At 39.4% G+C, this 18,179-nt stretch overlaps 1 protein-coding gene across 5 annotated transcripts in view; it reads left to right on the top strand.

Annotated features, from left to right (window-relative positions):
- The first annotated feature begins 7,196 nt into the window (after nt 1–7,196).
- The window catches only part of map7d1a (MAP7 domain containing 1a), a 41,539-nt gene continuing 30,556 nt past the window's right edge, over nt 7,197–18,179 (top strand). For all 5 annotated transcript variants that reach the window (XM_063486723.1, XM_063486720.1, XM_063486722.1 and 2 more), the window contains exon 1: nt 7,197–7,589. In XM_063486723.1, coding sequence (XP_063342793.1) covers nt 7,520–7,589 — 70 coding nt within the window. In that variant the 5' untranslated portion in view covers nt 7,197–7,519. The remainder of the gene's footprint in view (nt 7,590–18,179) is intronic.

The raw sequence follows: 18,179 nt of genomic DNA, 5'->3' as shown, positions 1-18,179 counted from the left end.
GTAATGTGAATGTATCCCCCTGAGTCTCGCTTGTTTGAATAAGCTTTAAATCACAGTAGCATTAGGATTGTACAGCTAATAGCATGCAAACTGTTGGCTTTGATCAGCCAGTACACCGCGTGTCAACTTACTAATGTGGAGAGAGAGTAAAGTCAAGGTTACATTATGTTTTTCATTATTCACACTGACAGTCTAATTCTCTTTTTATTGAACATATAAATCTGAATTATGCTATTTGTGTTGTTTTTTCTGCACTGTCTCTTTATCTATTCTGTTAAGTATATTAAGAGCAATGAATAAAGCTCAGTTCCTTGTACACTTATTTGGCAAATAAATCGAATTCTGTTTTTCACAATCTCGAATGAGTCTTATAAATTGCTGCATATCCTTTAGTCTATGCTTCCTGCATTTCTAAAGGAATCGTGTTTGTGTTGCCTTATCACTGTTCATTCTTCTCTTTCCTTAATCCCTTCATTTCTGTTCTGTCTGGAGGTGGAGCTAAGCTACTGATATGCAAATAACAGAGACTGCTGTCAGGGGGATTTTGGCAGGCTCTTGGGGGTGGGTGGGGGGGAGATTGAGGACGACACACTGGGAGGCCCAGAAGCTCCAGGGATTACTGAGCTCACCCTGTGTGCCATCCCCCAAAGGACAGGTAACCCCCCTGTCCTGAACAGCAGCAGCATGCGTGGTAGAGAGCTAAATTTGACCATTTCTTGTGAGATATGATTAAAAATGCAGCATGAGTCAGACTTTTTGCGCTTGCACTGAAGAATAAATAATGTTTCTAAATGTAGCACCACTTCAAGCGGAGGTTAGTTAAAAATTCATCACTTTTTTTATGACATATCATTAACAACAGAGCTCGCTAACAAGCTGACTACTGTTATGTTTCACTGAAGTCTGTTTAAAGTGCGCACTCAACTGCTTACGTGCCTGCAGGCGCTTGCACACTTATGTATACAGTACTAGATGCATGAAAGGATCACGTCTCCTCAACACACGTTCCCTTCAAAGAGCAGTAGATGTGTGCAATGTGATCACATGGACAGGTTATGAGCACATGCTTTGCATTTCTGTTACACCCCTGACTCCCGATGACGCTTTACTGTGTATTTTTTACCTGCACAAAAATAGCATGATTTACTTCATATTATCCTAGGGAGGTTTGATAATTGTCAATAATTTATTTGTTTATATAGAGTAAATGTGATTCATAGATATATATTTGTCATGTAAACATGCAATTGTTGACTAGTATTTGTATTTCTCTGGAATTTTTTTTATCTTCTTGAACCTCAGGAAGAGGAAATAATATTAAAAGCAATTTTACTGGAAGACAAAGTGTTGTTGCTTCAGGGGCCAGCCTGTAAGGCATTTAAAGCTATTACAGTATTTACAGAAAAGACACAACATGGACACAAAAAACAGACAGCTGTGATAGTTACAACTGGACAGAAATATTCTGTCATCAATATAGATTAATCCTGTCTAATCTAGAGACTTGCATTAAAAAAAACTAATCCCGTGAGCATCAGCATGAGTAAGAACATGTGTGTAAATGTATGTGTCACAGAGCTCAGCTGGAGCTTGACCTGAAGAGCATTTCACGCTTTGTTTGTGTCTGTTGTTTGGGAAGGGGAGCAGTGTGAAGGCCAACCATTCATGTGACTCTTAATATCATTTATTATTATAATCATGGGGTATAATATGCAGTTGGAAAGAATGAAACTTTTAGTGTTATAAGAGCAATGTCATGACTGTACAATGGTGTATTACAAATACTCTTTTATGCTGCAGTTTTAGCCATAGCTTGCAAAACAACATTCCCATAGCCATCAGCCTCAGCTGTACTGCTGTTGGCACGCTAAACTAAGATGGCGTTAGAGTTGCATGTTTTTGCTCTTATTATGAACTTTAAAATTGAACACCTTGTGGCATATTCCCACTTGTTCCCTTTGAGTGAAGGGTCAAATAAATGCAAATGAATACAAAATTGTTGATTTTATAACCACCTTTAACCTATAATGAAATATTTCTACTTACTGAGCAGACTGCTAGTACACACCTGTAAATTCTCCGTAAACCCTTGAGATGGTTGTGTGAAAAAATCCCAGTAGATCAGCAATTTCTGAAATTCTCACACCAGTCCATCTGGCACCAAAAACCACACCATGTTCAGGGTCACATAAATCACTTTCCCCCCCCCATTCTAATGCTCAGGACTTCAGCAGGTCCTCTAGATCATGTCTACAAGCCAAAGTGCTTAGTTTAAGTTAACAGGCATGCCTAATGTGGTGGCTGATAAGTATATATCAGAGGTATCTTCAAAATTACTGCATAATTCTGTGATGAATATAAAAATGATTTTAATTATGTACTTTGGTCAGTGCAGCATAATTTTATCAGTTATGGGTGGGACATGTCATTTGGAAGAATGTTCTATACTTTTGTTGACCTTTTCTCCCCTTTTATTTTATTCTGTTTTTTAAAAAAGTTTAATTAGCTTTCCTTTCCTTTCCTGATTACTTTGCGGTGATGTTGCTGGTGTTCTCTTGACTGGTCAGTTTAACCTCACTGAAACTCAGGCTGTTGTAGTGATGGTCTCCCTCCCTTTAAATGGAACTAGAGGTCAAGGGAAGGCACTCCCACCCCTATAATTCAAGTTTTTCTTTTTCCTGCCTCTGTTATTTTCCTCTCTCTCCCTGTCCTCGGTGGGTTGTCATGGAAATGAAAGCTTGGGGCGGGGGGGCTTCTATTATTGAAGCAGTTGTGGGTTTGGTAGTGGGCTGGGAGTTGGGTATAGTGAAATGAAGCGATTCATGCACTCATAAACAGAGAGTGCGCTGGAGCAGAAGGGCGGTGGGGTGAGGGAGAGAGAGGCGAGGAAAAGGAGAATAGAGAGGGGCCCCGGGGGTGAGCGGAGAGACAAGCCAACTCCACGTGTTTTGGCCCTGTTTCTAACTGATTGCACGTTTTAGGCCATTACGTCATGGTCTGCGAGGCTCTCTGCTGTTTGAGACACACTGCTGCGGAATCTCATTCCTCATGGAAGATGGCAAAATGAACTCTTGGTAATGCCACCTGTTGTTGGGATGGTAGGAAAATACTGTTCAAAGAGTAGTGAGCATTGCTGATTTTCTCATATGCCATATAACAGATGAAAGTAATGTGACTTAACAACAGACTCGTGTAAAGAGATCTAAAGACTGACTCTGTCATTTATTGGCCGATCTTAGAAACAATGAATTCCTTAGACCCGGGGAATTCCTGTGAATTTCCTTGAGTCTACAAATTTTAGTCTAAATACTTACTAACTATCCTCCTTACAAGTTGTCTGTTTCTCTGTGTTAGCCCTCTACCTGACTAGCAACCTAGACTCAAACCAAGGACAATGTTTATATGTTATCAACTGGGACATTTCTTTTGTTTTAAACCCTGAAATTAGGTTTATTTTAATCTTATTTTAATATGGATGTCTGCACACACTGTATCTTAAACATACATATTCCAAGATTCTTGGATATGTAACTTAATAATATATCAAGATCTCCCAAGGCAATTAAAACTCCAGCCCACAATAAGAGGCAGACTACATTCAGATGATTCAGACCAAACAGTGATCTTTCTCCCAGCACCCTAGAGACACACACAAAGACAGAAGCAACTCTCCCACACTCTGTCTCGCCCTGCAACTCTGCAAGGGCTCACGCACACATTTTTAATGTGACATGTAATGTAGGACATGATTAAATCACACTACGTGAAACAAAAGACAACATAGTCGTAAATTATTTGAACCTACTGGCTCCCTGCAGGTGCCTTCGCCCTTTCACCCTGTTGAGTCTAGACAATAGTGCAGTAACAGAAAGCAACACTGTTGCTTTCTGAAACCTGAAAGCAACCTGAAACAGCAACTCCAGCTCTAGTGACATCGCTACAGTGTTGTGCAAAAACAGTATATGTTCTTGCAAACAAACATTTTTCAGTAATAAATCATATCTACCCTTTCCTTATTCTACCTGCCCCTGCTGCTTAAAATGCATCCTTTGCTAAAAACAGAGATGGGTCAGTGCTCTCTGGGGACATTCTGAACATTCCTGCTATTGTTATTTCATTACTAGGATGAGGGTTGCCCTTGCCATTCACAGCAGCTGACCTCTAGACTTTGCGTCAGTAGAGTGCCCATTTCTTAGATTCAAAAATATGAGATTGGAGTTCTTCCATTTGCAAAAGTGATCGATGGACAGCTGTTTAGATGATTCAATTCTCATGCATCGCTTTCACTTTCACATTTTACTTGCTTTTTACTCTATGTAAGAAACGGTTACTATTTATTGGTCAACCACACATAGCAATCTCAATATAAAAATGTTAGGATGCTTATTTTACAAAGAACTACTAGACCTTTGCATATATATACATATAAATATACACACATGTATAAGATGACCTTTATTAGTCCCACAAGTGGGAAATTTGTTAGCATGTTAGCGTGCCTGAGAGGGATATAGCCATTATACAAAGGAACAAAAAAAGCAAGCATCAGAGATCAGCTTCACCAGGATGTTGCAGTCATGCCTGAACAGTTTGGGTTTACATTAGTCTTTTGATCATCTTTTTGAACAACCTTGTCCCTTTCAAGAGCAGGGGTCCTGTTGGGTCATGTTCAAACAACCCAAATTCAAACTGGTACAAAGGGTTAGGGTTATTCTGCACATCTAAGTGCAGACTACTGTTTCCACAGAAACCCCTACGCAGCCCTGTTTTCTCCAGCACTATCTTTTGTTCCTTGAATGTTAAGGCTCTCAACCTTATCTTTAAATTACTTTGAGCTTTTGTTCTTCTGCTTTTCTGGAGTGTGTTTACTAATGCAATTATGCCCTTTAATCTCATATTCTCACTCTTCTGCCTATTTTCAGTGCACAAACTGCTTACAGTGATCGGGGTTAGTTTTAATGAGATATGCATTTAGCTTATATACAGCTTCATGGGTTACTGAAACAGTGGTACGAATTCACAACAGAAATGGAATAAAGGGTCTAAGAGCCATTAATTGCTGAACCTCCTGAATTTGTGCAACATTTCAGCACATGTAATACAAATTAAACGGTGGCCAAATGTGATGTTTTTTAGTTTCTGATTTGCATCCATCTTACTTTGAATGGCTCATTACTTTGAATGCTTGATAAATGGACACATGGCTCCTGATACTGAGGTATGCTTTTATCCTCAGACCTTTAATTTCCCTATCAGACTGCTGCCTTCAATACTAGGTCTTTTGTGCAGTGTGTTGTGTATAGGGTTTAGCTCTACTGTACGGTCTTTTTTGTTGCGGTATAAAAGTAAAGAAAATATCATTCAGTATTTTTGTTTATTTATTTGTGTCAATATGTCATAGTCAAAACAAAATGTGGAGAGCACTTCAGTATCAGAGATTGTTCATGACTTCAGATATATGTTTAGTTAAAGGATGTTAATGTTTATACTAAGTACGGGAGTTCTTCCTTGTCCTATGACATGAAAGAGTTTAATAAGGGCTTACACATTTCTAAGGTTCCTGGTAGACACTTATGGCTTCTGTCTTCTGTAAACAAACATGACATTTTTGTGCATTCTTGAGCTTTTGGCTGAGAAATGGAGCCCTTGATCTTTAATTAAAAGCAAAGAAATATGTTTTCTGCTTGCTTTCCATGTGTTCTTGACTTGAAGGAAATAAGAACTGAACTCTTAATTGCTCCTTTTATCTTAAAATTGAAAAAAGACACTTCTCTGTGATTTAATTATAGATAGCTCTTGAATCAACATACTTTAATGACATTAGGGTTACTGGGAGAAATCCACTTATTTAAGTCATGATTAATTTATCAAGGACGATTAAAAATAATATGATTACAAGTACATGGAGACTTTAAGACACATGTGGTCACGTTTTTTGGCTTCAATTTGGCAAAACCAACACACTCCAGCAGCATACCCAACCCCCAATTTCTTGAGCGTCCCCCACTTTCAAGTTGCAGTGACAGGTGGCTCTTGGGGGTTTGGGTGAATACAACTCAACAGCTGCACAAAAGAATCCCAATGGGGTCCTTTTGACAGGGTGTCCCCTCTCAAGCGTGCCGATGGGCGCCTGGCCCAGCCCCCACCTTGGCAGATGCTGTAGGAGATCCACAGGTGGTAGATGAGAAGACACAGTGGAGTTCTTAGAAATGCTGTGTAATCAAGATCCATTTTTATGGACTTGTTTTTGCCACAATTAAAAAACACAAACTGCACACAAAGTCTGCACAATTTTATTATCTCAACGCAGTAGGCTGAAATACATTCCAAAATAAAACCTTATGTATGTATTTTGACCGAGCTGTCTTATGGAAATTCATCTTCTACTACTGTTTCACCACTGTAGTGTGTGCTTGGGAATGTCTGGTTTCGTTTAGACTCTGAAATCTCAGATGAATCTTCTTTAACGTGTCTCTAAAGATTATAGGAAGAGAAGAAGTATTTACTTGGGAGGCTGTAATAATCATCACGTGTACTACTCATCTTTTCTTCTTTGGGGTGTTTTCCTTCTGCACTTAACTGTGGTTAAAAGTACACAAAAACAACCTTTCTTGTTATTCTGATTCCTAGATAAACCTGTAAAGCCGCATGCTGGATTATAATCCCGGAAAGGGATTTGAATTCTGCAGGTTAAAAATGATATACTAGTATTTACCCAGCAGCACGTGAAAACCTGTTGTACTGATCACGCCTATGTGGTGTTTCAGTATTGTAGGTACATTTTTATATTTTTATATGGGGAAAATGCTTTAACCAACTCATGATTTAGACAAGCTAGAGACGAAACTATATCATCCAGGCACACAGGTACGCTTTACAAGTCAAAGGTTTATTTGAATGTGAACTGTGAACCGGCTGCGAGCTTTGTAGTTTTTGTGGGTGAGAGAACCAATCAGAACGTCGGGGGGAGGTTAGGGAAAAAATATTTTTAACATGAAAACAGATACAGTGCTGTCAGTGAAGTCTGTGCTAATCTTGCGCTAAGCACATTCGAATATATCAGTAATTATTCGTGTCTTCTGTATCGTTAAGAATAACTTAACAAATAATACCAGAGTGGCACCCTCTTGTTGATAGTGGTACAGTCCGATCCGGAGGCCAGTGAGGGATCGTTCGCACCAGCAGAGCATCAGCTGTGGCGTGTCGTGGAGTGAGAAACTTCTCTCCCTCCTCCTTGTTGCCCCTCTTTCTTCCCAAATTCCCTCGGACACCTTGTCATCTAACTTTTCAGAGACGCAGTGACCGGTGAACAGCAGCTGGCTGTACAGGCGAGGGTTTCGTTTGTTTATTTATTTTTTATTTCTGACCTATCTGGACGCTCTCCGGAGGATTTCCTTTTCCAGTTCAGGCAACTGGAGTGACTCGACCAAGTCCCCCCCTCACCCCACCCCACCTCTGAATCCCTGCCTGAGGAATGAGAGGACTGCTGGAGAGGAAGAGCCGAAACTCGCATGTTTGAATGAACAAAAGAACAGAAAGCGAGGCTATCGCTCCCGGAATGGAGGGAAATATTCTGCCTGCAGCAACATGTAAGTCATAGTATAGACAGGAATTTGGGAATCCAAAAGCATGCACGAGTGCTTTGTCATCCACGTCCTTTGTCAGGCTGCAACGAAATGTTTTAAGACGCAACATAGTTGTCGAGTCAGATTTAGAGGTTAGGAAACATTAATGTTTGCGGGCTCGACAGTGTGGTGCAAAATAATGAATGTGGAATCAATTATTAATGTTGAGCTATTATGGGAGCAGAGAGGGAGACAGACAGTTCATAAAGCGTAAAGATAACGCAACCTAGTTTAACACCTCAGTCCCAGAGCAGATTTGAATCTGTGTTGTGAGGAGGTGATTTATCAATTTGCAGATCTTAACGTAGAGAAAAAGTCAAACACCGGTGCGATCAGCTGACCGTTGATGTCTCTTAAAATAAAGAATATCTGTTGCCATTTTTTCCCGCACAGAGCTCAGATTATAAGGGTTATAATAACACAATTTGCACTAGATGAGGTAATCTCACTAGTCTCACCCCATCCCATCCCCCTCCTCACGTTATGTTTAGCTCTCTACTAACACGATGGAGTCACAGGCGGTCTTGTATCATTTGCGGTCTCCTCTTTGCGTCTCTTCTCCTCCAGCAGAGCATGTTTTCCAAATTCAGTGAATAGTTTATGCACAGGTGCAGTCATGCTCGCTCCCTGCTGGTGCCGCGATGCATCAACAAACTCCTAAAATCTAGAACATTTTAATGAGATCAGCTGCCGGCCAAAGTACAGGATGAAGAGTCCGCAACACACTCTGGCCAGCTTTGCCGTAGTTACAGATTTATATGTGCAATTACAAACGGTGTGATCCCACGATCATGCAGTTCAAGGACAGTTTTCCCATTCGGTCGTAACAAATGTCTGAGCCTGAGACAAGATGGAATATCCATGCTGGAAGTCTGCCAATGTGAAATCTCTCATGTAAGACATATAGACCAAGTCTGGTCTAATATTTGGGTTTCCATGTTAAACTACTGTATATTATTGACATGTTGCCTGTTTCTGGAAATAGAAGGGGACATACAATGTGTCTGATAACAAAAAACTTCCTTCCTTTTCCTCTGTGGGGGGAGGTCAGTGTGTTTTGACTCTGTCTCAAGCAGGAGGGGACAAATGCTTTACTCTGATTGTAGGTGCCTTCAAAATGTTCTGAATAAAGCTTGCATTGAAGGCTAGCTCACTCTCACAGCAAGAAGACTGATTTCAAGCCACTCATGTTTTATGTAATGAAGTCAGCCAGACTATTATGCTCCCACGCTTATTAAAAATGATCAAAAGTTCTTCCCCCAGGTTTCTTTGATGCATTGATGATCAGAGATCCAATGCTCCTTGTGAGCAACACAATCTTGCATTGCTACATTCGACTCAAGCGTGATATTACATTAAATCCAGTATGTTGCTTTAATAAACATTTGACCTCTTTATGAGCTCAGTTATGAAAGTGAAGAAAGGGTACACTAGTTGCTAAAAATGTCTTGCTTCATCATGTCCTCCAAAAACATGTATTCTTGGCTCCTCAGCAAATAATTGACACAAGAACTGAAGGCAGCGAAAGCATGGATTACAGTAAAATGGGCTGTCAGATGTCTGGGCCCTTTTATTTTCAGGCTTTCATCTTCTTGAGTTCTTCATTCCCTCGCTGTTTCACAGATGGGCTTTGTTGTCCTCTTAACTTGAACAACAAGGTTGTGACCAGTTAAGATAAAAAACAAGCTCTATGTTCTACGTCTACCTGCAATTTCTAGAACATTTACTGGCATCTCAGAGGGTTTGAACTAGCACACACTGCAGACTATAACTGCAGTGACAACTGAGAGTGTAAGCGGAGTCAATAGAAGACGGCTCATAGTTTTGTCAATTGTGTAATAAGGGAGAATCCACCAGCTTTGCCTGTCAAGCGTGTAGTGAACAAGATCAGTCAGCTACACATTTGCACAGGTGATTATGTAAATCAAAGGAATACATGCAATCAACTGTGCCGCACTTTTTTTTTTTTTTGGGGGGGGGGGGTGTTGTTAGGTGTGTTTGCAAATCAACAGAGGGCAGAGTCACATGGGCCCCTCTAAATTAACTGACTAATATTGGATTCTTTTAACATCAGAGGGGAGTCGTTGTTTGCAATGTCATGATGAATTATGCCTTAAGGTGATGTTTTCATGGGTTTCTGAGGATATGTGAGGTAAATGTGAAAGCACTAATGTTTAACGTGGCCAACTGGGAGTATATTAAGATTCATATCTGTTACCATGTTAAAAAAAAAGATTGTGATAGAACATTTGTGAATATACATCAAATAGATATGGATTTTACTTTGTATGTCGAGCAGTGGCTTATTGGCAGTATACTTAAAAAACATCTTGCCATTATCAGTTTCAGCAGCATGACTCTGTGTGCATGTCATCAGGAATGTGGTCCCAGACTGTGCAGAAACTACCACAAAGCCGGTTTAGAGTACTTTGACTGTGTTTCTATGTCTGTCTGTGCTAATGTTGCAACTGTGCGTCATTCAGCGACAAAACATTACATGTGCATAGTTGGGATAAAAATGCAGGTGAGAAAGGAGTGAAGGATGCTGGAAGTGGAGGGGCCAAGTGGCCCATCGATTTTCCTGTTAGGGCTGGACAATGTTAAAATTTTCCAGTGAAACTGTCAGTGTGAACTGGAGCTAATTAACAATCTAAATGATCTACGTAAAGTAATTAGACGAAGAATGGCTTGTAGTCTCTAAAGATACAAAGATACAGGATGCTATTAAATACTCCGAGTGCACAACCTGTACCAAGAGCCACCAAGACATATCTTTATATCCTACCCTCTATGGGCTCCAGTGTACCTAGTTAGCTCTGGAATTTGGGGGACACAGGATTGGAAACTTTCACACTGTACTTCCTTCACCAGTACTTATTATTAACCTAGCAGTAACCAGTGCTCATGGCACTACATTTGCTAGTCACACGTGATGGAAGTATTCATTAGTGTCTGGGTAGAACTCCCAATTCTATCTTAGTAAAATAAAAAGGAAGAAGACACCACCTTATGGTGCCTTTCAGCATTTGCACTTTTCAAATTAAGTATTTACTTATTGGATTCTCAAGGAGACAGATTACTAAATTGGTGTAAGGAAACAATCAAAAAAAAAAAAAAAAAAACCAGCTGGAAAAATTGCCTGAAACAGAACTAGTACATGTCTTGACCATGAACAAATAAAGTAGGCCAAATAAGTATTGAACAAGTCAACACGTTTCTCTGTAAATATATTTCTGATGGTGCGTGTGACATGAAATAGTCACTTGATATCGGTAACAATCAAAGTAATTCACACATATAAAACAAATATGTAAGTTTTATAAAGTGGAATGACACAGAGAATAAGTTTTGAACACAGAGGTGCAAAAAGCCATGGGAAGCCAATGAACAAATTGAAATCTATTTCTGTTACGTGCAAATTAATATCAGGTAGTTCAGTCTTAATCGATGGCCTCAATTCCAAGGTGTCACACAAGAAACCTCTCATGATGGGTAAAAGCAAACAGTTCTCTGAAGACTGTTGCAAGCTTATTGTTGCTTATCTAATCAGACCGTGGCGACCGTGGTTCAGGGCGTTGGGAAGTTCACATGTAACCAGAAGGTTGCCGGTTCGATCCCCCAGCTCTCTGTCCTGGTCGTTGTGTCCTTGAGCAAGACACTTTACCCTACCGCCTACTGGTGTTGGCCAGAGGGGCCGATGGCGCGATATGGCAGCCTCGCTTCTGTCAGTCTGCCCCAGGGCAGCTGTGGCTACAACTGTAGCTTGCCTCCACCAGTGTGTGAATGTGAGAGTAAATGAATAGTGGAATTGTAAAGTGCTTTGAGGGTCTCGAAAAGCGCTATATAAATGCAATCCATTATTATTATTATTATTATTATCAGATGAGACCAAAACACTCTATCAATAGAGAAATATATTTACTGAGAAAAATGTTGGCATGTTCAGTACTTGAATAGAATATTTCCGCTGCTGTAGCAGATTTACTCATTCGACCGCCGACTCTTACTTCCCGTTTTATGCCCATGTCGCGCAGTCATTTCCATTTTTGTTGCATTTCTAACTCCATTAATGACGCATCTTCATCAGTTTTATCAGCGTGTAATGTTCTCTGTGATAGGTGTTGGTGGGAGCAATGAATGGTGATCTTGTCTCAAGATGTTCTGCAGTTCATGCAGTGTCATTAAAAATCAGAATATTTCTCTATCACAGGGTAAAAACCTAATTCTGATATTCTCCAGTTTTTTTTTATACTGTTTTTTTTCCCATCTCATTTTTGTATTACTTGGTGCGCGTACAAAAGGACCAATCAGTGAGCTGGCTCCATATTACATAATCCAATTAATTCAGCATATGTGGCTGCAATCACTGATTACATTGTCTATTTAATGGATTTTTCCAGGCATCTTAATCTGGCTTTTTAACAAGAAATGCCAAACTTCATGCATGCCTGAAAGGATTAAAATGGCAAACGAAGTGAACTGTAACACTTTACCACACACTTTGAGAAGATGATGCTTTTCTTTTGGTGTGAAGATTAATTGATTATTCTTCTAAGACTACTGTGGGTGGCCATGTTCAGATATTTTCAAACTCTACACTGAGTGAACTTTATAATGGGACTCGTGCCATGTTTTAAGTTGGGAGAGAAAAGGGGAAAAACAGAAACATCTGAGTCACACAGAACCGACTGAAGTCATGCCAACACTGTGGCACTGAGGTCTGCTTTTAAAGCTACAGTGCAGTCTTTTGACAGTGATGCATTTGTAGTTGAGTACAGAAGAGCCAAAAAATCTCACTGGATTGGCAATGAGACAATGACAAGGGCCTCAGCTTTAAGGGTGTTTGACACTGTAGAAACCAAGATGATTTGAGTATTATCAGTGTCATAGTTGCTCCGTTTTTACATAGAGCAGCAAGAGCAATAAATATTTCGTATGCTTTTTCTCTGTGTGAATATCCTCAAGTTCATTTTAGAAGTTAAAGAACATTTTATGCTAACCTTTAATTTCAAGTCAAATATTTTGTCCAGAGACAAATACTCAAGATGTGCACAGAATAATCTGTAATAATTTACCCTTCTAACAATCAAAGTAAGAACAAAAGCCCTTATTGGTTTATCTAATGTTTAAAAGTTTTTGTATATACATGTTTATCTATATTAAAAAAAACTTATAAGGGAGATAAGTGTCTGGAAAACCCTCCCCATTAACAAGCATTGTATGAATTTATGCTTGTGCATTAAATCTATGCCATAGGTACACAATGACCACAAACCCTTCTCAAACCCTGTGCTGTAACTTGGGTGGTAATCTGTAATGTAACTACATGTCGACACAGCTTGCAATGACTTTAACTAGGCCATTCGGTCCTAGTGTTTCTTCCTGTGCACTTCCAGCTACTACTTCTTCTGTTGCTATTTTTCAAATTGACTTGAAGAGAGAAATTGCAGACCAGCAGGGGTTTACCATGCACAGGTATAGGGTCAACAGCATCAGCCACTTACATTGGTTGCGTGGGTACTTTGTAGATTCTGCACAGATGTAAGAATTAAGCTTTTGTTGTATTCTTCCAGGATATAGCAATGGTCAGTAAGTGCACACAGACACGATTATTTACCAGCTGCAACAATTTGGCTTGTTGTTGTTACCTTGTGAAACTGTGTGTTTGGGCCAGCATTTTTATATCTGTCTGTGGGTAGACTTTGTCAATGTGATGACACTAAAACCCTGAAAGATGCAGTCAGGTGAGTTTGCACGTGTACAGCCGTGATCAAAATGAGTTGGAAGAGTTAGAAGTTGGGTGTGGTGTTCAACATTTTTGTGTTTTTGTTTATTTTTATTTGTAACTTCCCATATATCATAATCGTCATCTTCATGCTGTCTAAATATATATAGTGATGACCAGCCATCAAAGTGTAGCTAGGATTATTTTGTCGTTGTGAGTCTCTGTGTGTGTTTACATGTGTCATCACAGCAAAATGTGGTTCTGCAGATACCAACTGTTGCAGCAACAACTACAAAGGTGGCTTTGAATACTTTGGGAAATGTTTCTGAGTCAGCGGTGTCGCAACCCTGCATGATACACGGAGCTTCAGAACTATAGACGGAGCTTCAGAACTTCACAGTTGAATTATAAAAACAGACAAATAGTGTCTTCAACATGAAAATGTGAATTAAGGTAGGCTGGTTTAACTCTAATCCTATCTTTGAACCACATATAACAAATTAAGCTTGCATGGCATGTCAAACGCCAGGGTTTGTGTGCAAATAGTAGTTCCTACATTTTGGCTAATGTTACTTAAATATCTCTGCTGATTCCTGATCCCCTACTAATTTGCTCACTTTCCATAGTCCAATTACATGTGCTATTAGTCACACATAAAAATGACCTGAGGCTATAGTTTTAATACATTTCCCTCTAAAATGAAATGCTTGTGAGACCAACATCATTTGCTTCTGGAAAATAATTTTGGTCTTTTCCATATAACACTACTCTTTGATATATAATACAGTTGATTATCCCGACAGATACAACTTGTCCAGGACCATCTGTGATGACTTTGAGCTGCTGGAGTTAAAGCTAGTCTCAGAGCTCATTATTATTTGGGGATTACGAGGTATGTTAAGAAAAAAATGAAGACAATTGTACTTAACCTTTTTTTCCAGCCAGGTCCAACGGAGTGGATTTTGTTAAGCATATTGGTGAGATTTTTTGAACTGTTGGTAGGATGCCCCTTTTTCAGTTTGATTAGTGGGATTACCTGCATCACTGTTAATTGTCAATATAGAAACCTAAAAAATAATAATAAAATTTAATCTGAAAAAAAAAAACAACCTGCAAAAGCTGTTTACATTACTGGACCATGACGAGGCACATTCAACAACTTGAATGCAATTCATTAAGAAACAAAATACAACACAAAAATGTGTTACTTGGAATGCATCTGCATTCCCAAACCACCTCCTGTCTTTTAGCCTTGACTGTAAGATTCTTGAAGGAAGCTGATGCGGCAGTGCTGGAGCCTAAATTTATTATCAGTGAGCTGTACCACCCTTCTCTCTGGTACACTAGAGGAAGGACGAGTAGAGGGAAGTCTTGATTTGGATTGTATTGCTTGTTCATACCACTCTACTGCTCTGAAAATATCCCAGACAAGACTGCTCCATGCTCTTTATTCGTCCAGTCACCAGACCTATCTGCTAATATTAGATCAGTCTCTCTTCAGCTAAAGGGCATACCTCTTATAGTGTAAACACATCTTGGTCTCCCTACAGTTTCCTGATTTTCACCGTATTTCATGTATTCAGAACTTTTTTTTGTATTTGTATTGAAAGAAAAGTGCTTACTTTCTAAATAAATGCAACATTTTAAAATACTGTAAGATCAATGTAGGCTTTTGGGGATGAAAGTATTGTAATGTTTGCCTCTTCTTAAGAAGTTACCTGTGATTATGAAACCCAAGAGTGGACCCTGCAGCCAGCAAAGAAGTTGCGGGTCTTATGTGGGGAGACAAAAATCCAGTTAATGACAACTTTTGGATGTAATTGTATGTTGAATGGTCATAAGATTACTGCTTGGGAGGATTTTTACTTTAGGTAATGTTTACAAAAATAGGCATATTGCAACAAAATGACAAACTGCTCTGTGAGCTACATTTGAAAAGGACATAGTCAAGGCTATTACAAAATGTCCACAGCACTGCTGTCACCAATTATATTGTCTGTACCTATTTATTGTTCCTAGGGATGTTTCAAAAGCACCAGTACTACTTCAAACAGCTAGAACCAGTTTGGTCTTTATTATATTACCAAATTAGTGTTAATTCTGGAGTCTTGTACAAAGAAACTGAAATTAGGTTGTGAAAGAAATAGAAAATTAGAGAAATGCATATTACAGAAGCCTCCATGGTGGCAATGATGAGTCAAATAAACTTTATGACATCCTACCTGGCTACCACGGTCTATTGAAATCTACTGTATGTTTTTATCTAGTAAAAATGCCAACGACATGTAGCCAGTCATAAGAATCCATTATAAATTTTGACTGTGTTGCCCTTGAAGGCACAGTGAAGCATTGTTCTTCTTGTTAATAGGCTTTGGCATAATAATATTAGAGTAATTGGGGTCAAGGAAAATTAAATTCCCAAAAGATCAAGCTAAAACTGTGACAAATTGTTCCTAACCTCTTCTGACTAAACCTGGTCCTGGAGTGTGATGGGGAACAAGGAAAAACGCAGTCATTGAAACCATTTCCTAACTCCCAAAAGGGATGTAAAGCTGGTAAAGAATGCCAGTCAGGCACTCCTGACTGGCATTCTTTACTGCTTCCAGTTATTAAAGCATTTTGCACAACCTCCTTGTCCTTGTAGAGATGCTTGACACTTTCTCCCACCTCTGGTCGGACCGTTTTTGTTAGTCCTGTGTGTATGTTGGAGCATGTTGGTGGCAGCAGCAGATGCAGGATCCCTAGGGAGCCGCTGTTGGTTCAGATAAGCGGAGCCTTTCATCAGCGCGGTAGTTTTGGCACATACACTGGTGCAGGAGAGAGCAGCAACTAAATGCCGGGCATTGTTGTTGGTCCAGTCCAGGTGATGGGATGAACGATGTTGCAGTCATTGATGGAGACATTAGTATTCAGTGACCAGCTACTATGCAGGGAAGGAATGCTGTGATCTGAACGGTCTTCAGCCTTGTTGCTTGGTATGCACGGCCACTTTTTGTTTTTATAAGGCAGACATCAGCTAAATCCTGATGAGTCAGTGTGCAGCTTATGTCACTATATTATGTTTTCTATCATGTGATTGAAAGTCTTTGTATTTTACGCTGTTGGGCAAACAAAAATATGTTTGAATATTTTAGCTCAAGTGCAGCAGACTTTTAAAACACTATATACACCAACCAATTAATAATTTGAGAACAACAGTTGATTCTTACACCCCTCTCATTCATTTCCTTTCTTCTGTTGTTATGGAAACACATTATCACACATTTATAAATAGAGATTGACACATCGTCTGTCCATTACATCAAATTCACATGTTTAATCAGTTTGGTACATTTTTACTGGCTATCTTCTGCCAGCACTTTGTTGCTGAGTCACCCATTGGGCTTGTTAAAAATCACAAAATCCATAATCCATGTTGGAAATTAAAGAGTCCATATAGAAACTTATACTTAGCAAAGGACCTACATCTAGAAGAACAGGGACCTATTTTTAGTGCATGTAAACCCCTACATATGCACATGCTCGACTGGTTGCAGAGGCTTTAAATGGTGAATGAAGGGAAGGCTGACTACTGTCTTCATTTTTCCCCCCTTTTCCCCATTTATATTTTTACTTTTCTAGATTTCTGCCTATAGCTGTTTAAGGAACTTCCCCTAATTAATGAGCCTTTCCTCAGTTATAAATAAGTAAAGTCTAAGGTGCAGTCGCATCTACTTAAACCTTTGTTCTCACACACACAGGGCCTGGTCTGGCTTTGAGCCTGTGCTTGTTGTTTACACTAGGCTTCCTGTGTGTCTGGGCCCCTTGCCCTCTTACATCATCCTATTCGGAGCAGGAGGGACACAACGGGGTGAAGGGGTGATGGGTTAGGCAGTAAGCAATGAGGTAGTTCATTACTCCCCAGGCCCATCCTAAATGAGATGCAGATCCATTCTCCTTGTTTCCCGACCCTCCCTCCCCCCTTTGTTACTGCCCTTTTCCCTTTCCAGTCTTTTGATTTTATACTCCAAGGCTCAATACAGTTGCCTCACCTCTTGGTAGGCCAATTTACATTTTCCTGGGAATGTGCTGCATTTCCACTCTCTTTATCTATGGTTGTTTTATTTATTTCTATTTTTAAATTAAAAAAATAGGTATACTTATGGTTTTTCTACAAGCTTTTAGTCAGTTTTGTAGGTGTTGTAACACTGGTCATTTTTTCTTCTTATCTGTTTGGCACAATAGGGATGTACATAGGATTAAAGCTCTTGGCTTCATAAATTTTCCATTATATTCTTACTCTGATATGTGTCTTGCCAAAAACTTTGGCAGAGCTCTGGGATGACAAGAAAATGTTTAAAGCTTTCCACTACTTTGATGCATTTCTCACAAAGGACTGCCTGCCAGAGTTTCATATTTATATGTTTTACAGCTCTTCCTGGCTTCCTCCCTGAGTTGCAAACGAGCAGTCGCTGCCATAAGAATGTGCTGTTGTTTGTGCAGTTTGCTGACTCTGTCATATAGTGAGTCATGTGTTTTGCTTTGCTACATAGAATAAGTTTTTGTTATCCTGGATCATAGTTCCCCTGTGAGGTTGATGAACAGGTAGAAATAAACAGCTGTGTGGTATATTATTTGAGAGTACAAACACGTCTGCCTGTCAGAATCTGTGGTTTTTATATTTGTGCTAAGAAAAAAGAATTTTCATTAAAATACAAAGGGCTGTTCCAAGGACATAGCCTTTCTCACCTCTGCTTCATTTCTCAATAGTTATTTTTTATTGTTTGAACAAAGAAATATTTCTAGTCTGTTGTTACTGAAATAATTAACCTGGAAGGATTTTTCTGCAT

Source organism: Pelmatolapia mariae, linkage group LG10_11, assembly GCF_036321145.2.
Source record: "Pelmatolapia mariae isolate MD_Pm_ZW linkage group LG10_11, Pm_UMD_F_2, whole genome shotgun sequence".
Taxonomy (NCBI): domain Eukaryota; kingdom Metazoa; phylum Chordata; class Actinopteri; order Cichliformes; family Cichlidae; genus Pelmatolapia; species Pelmatolapia mariae.
This window is presented reverse-complemented; position numbering and strand designations above follow the sequence as displayed.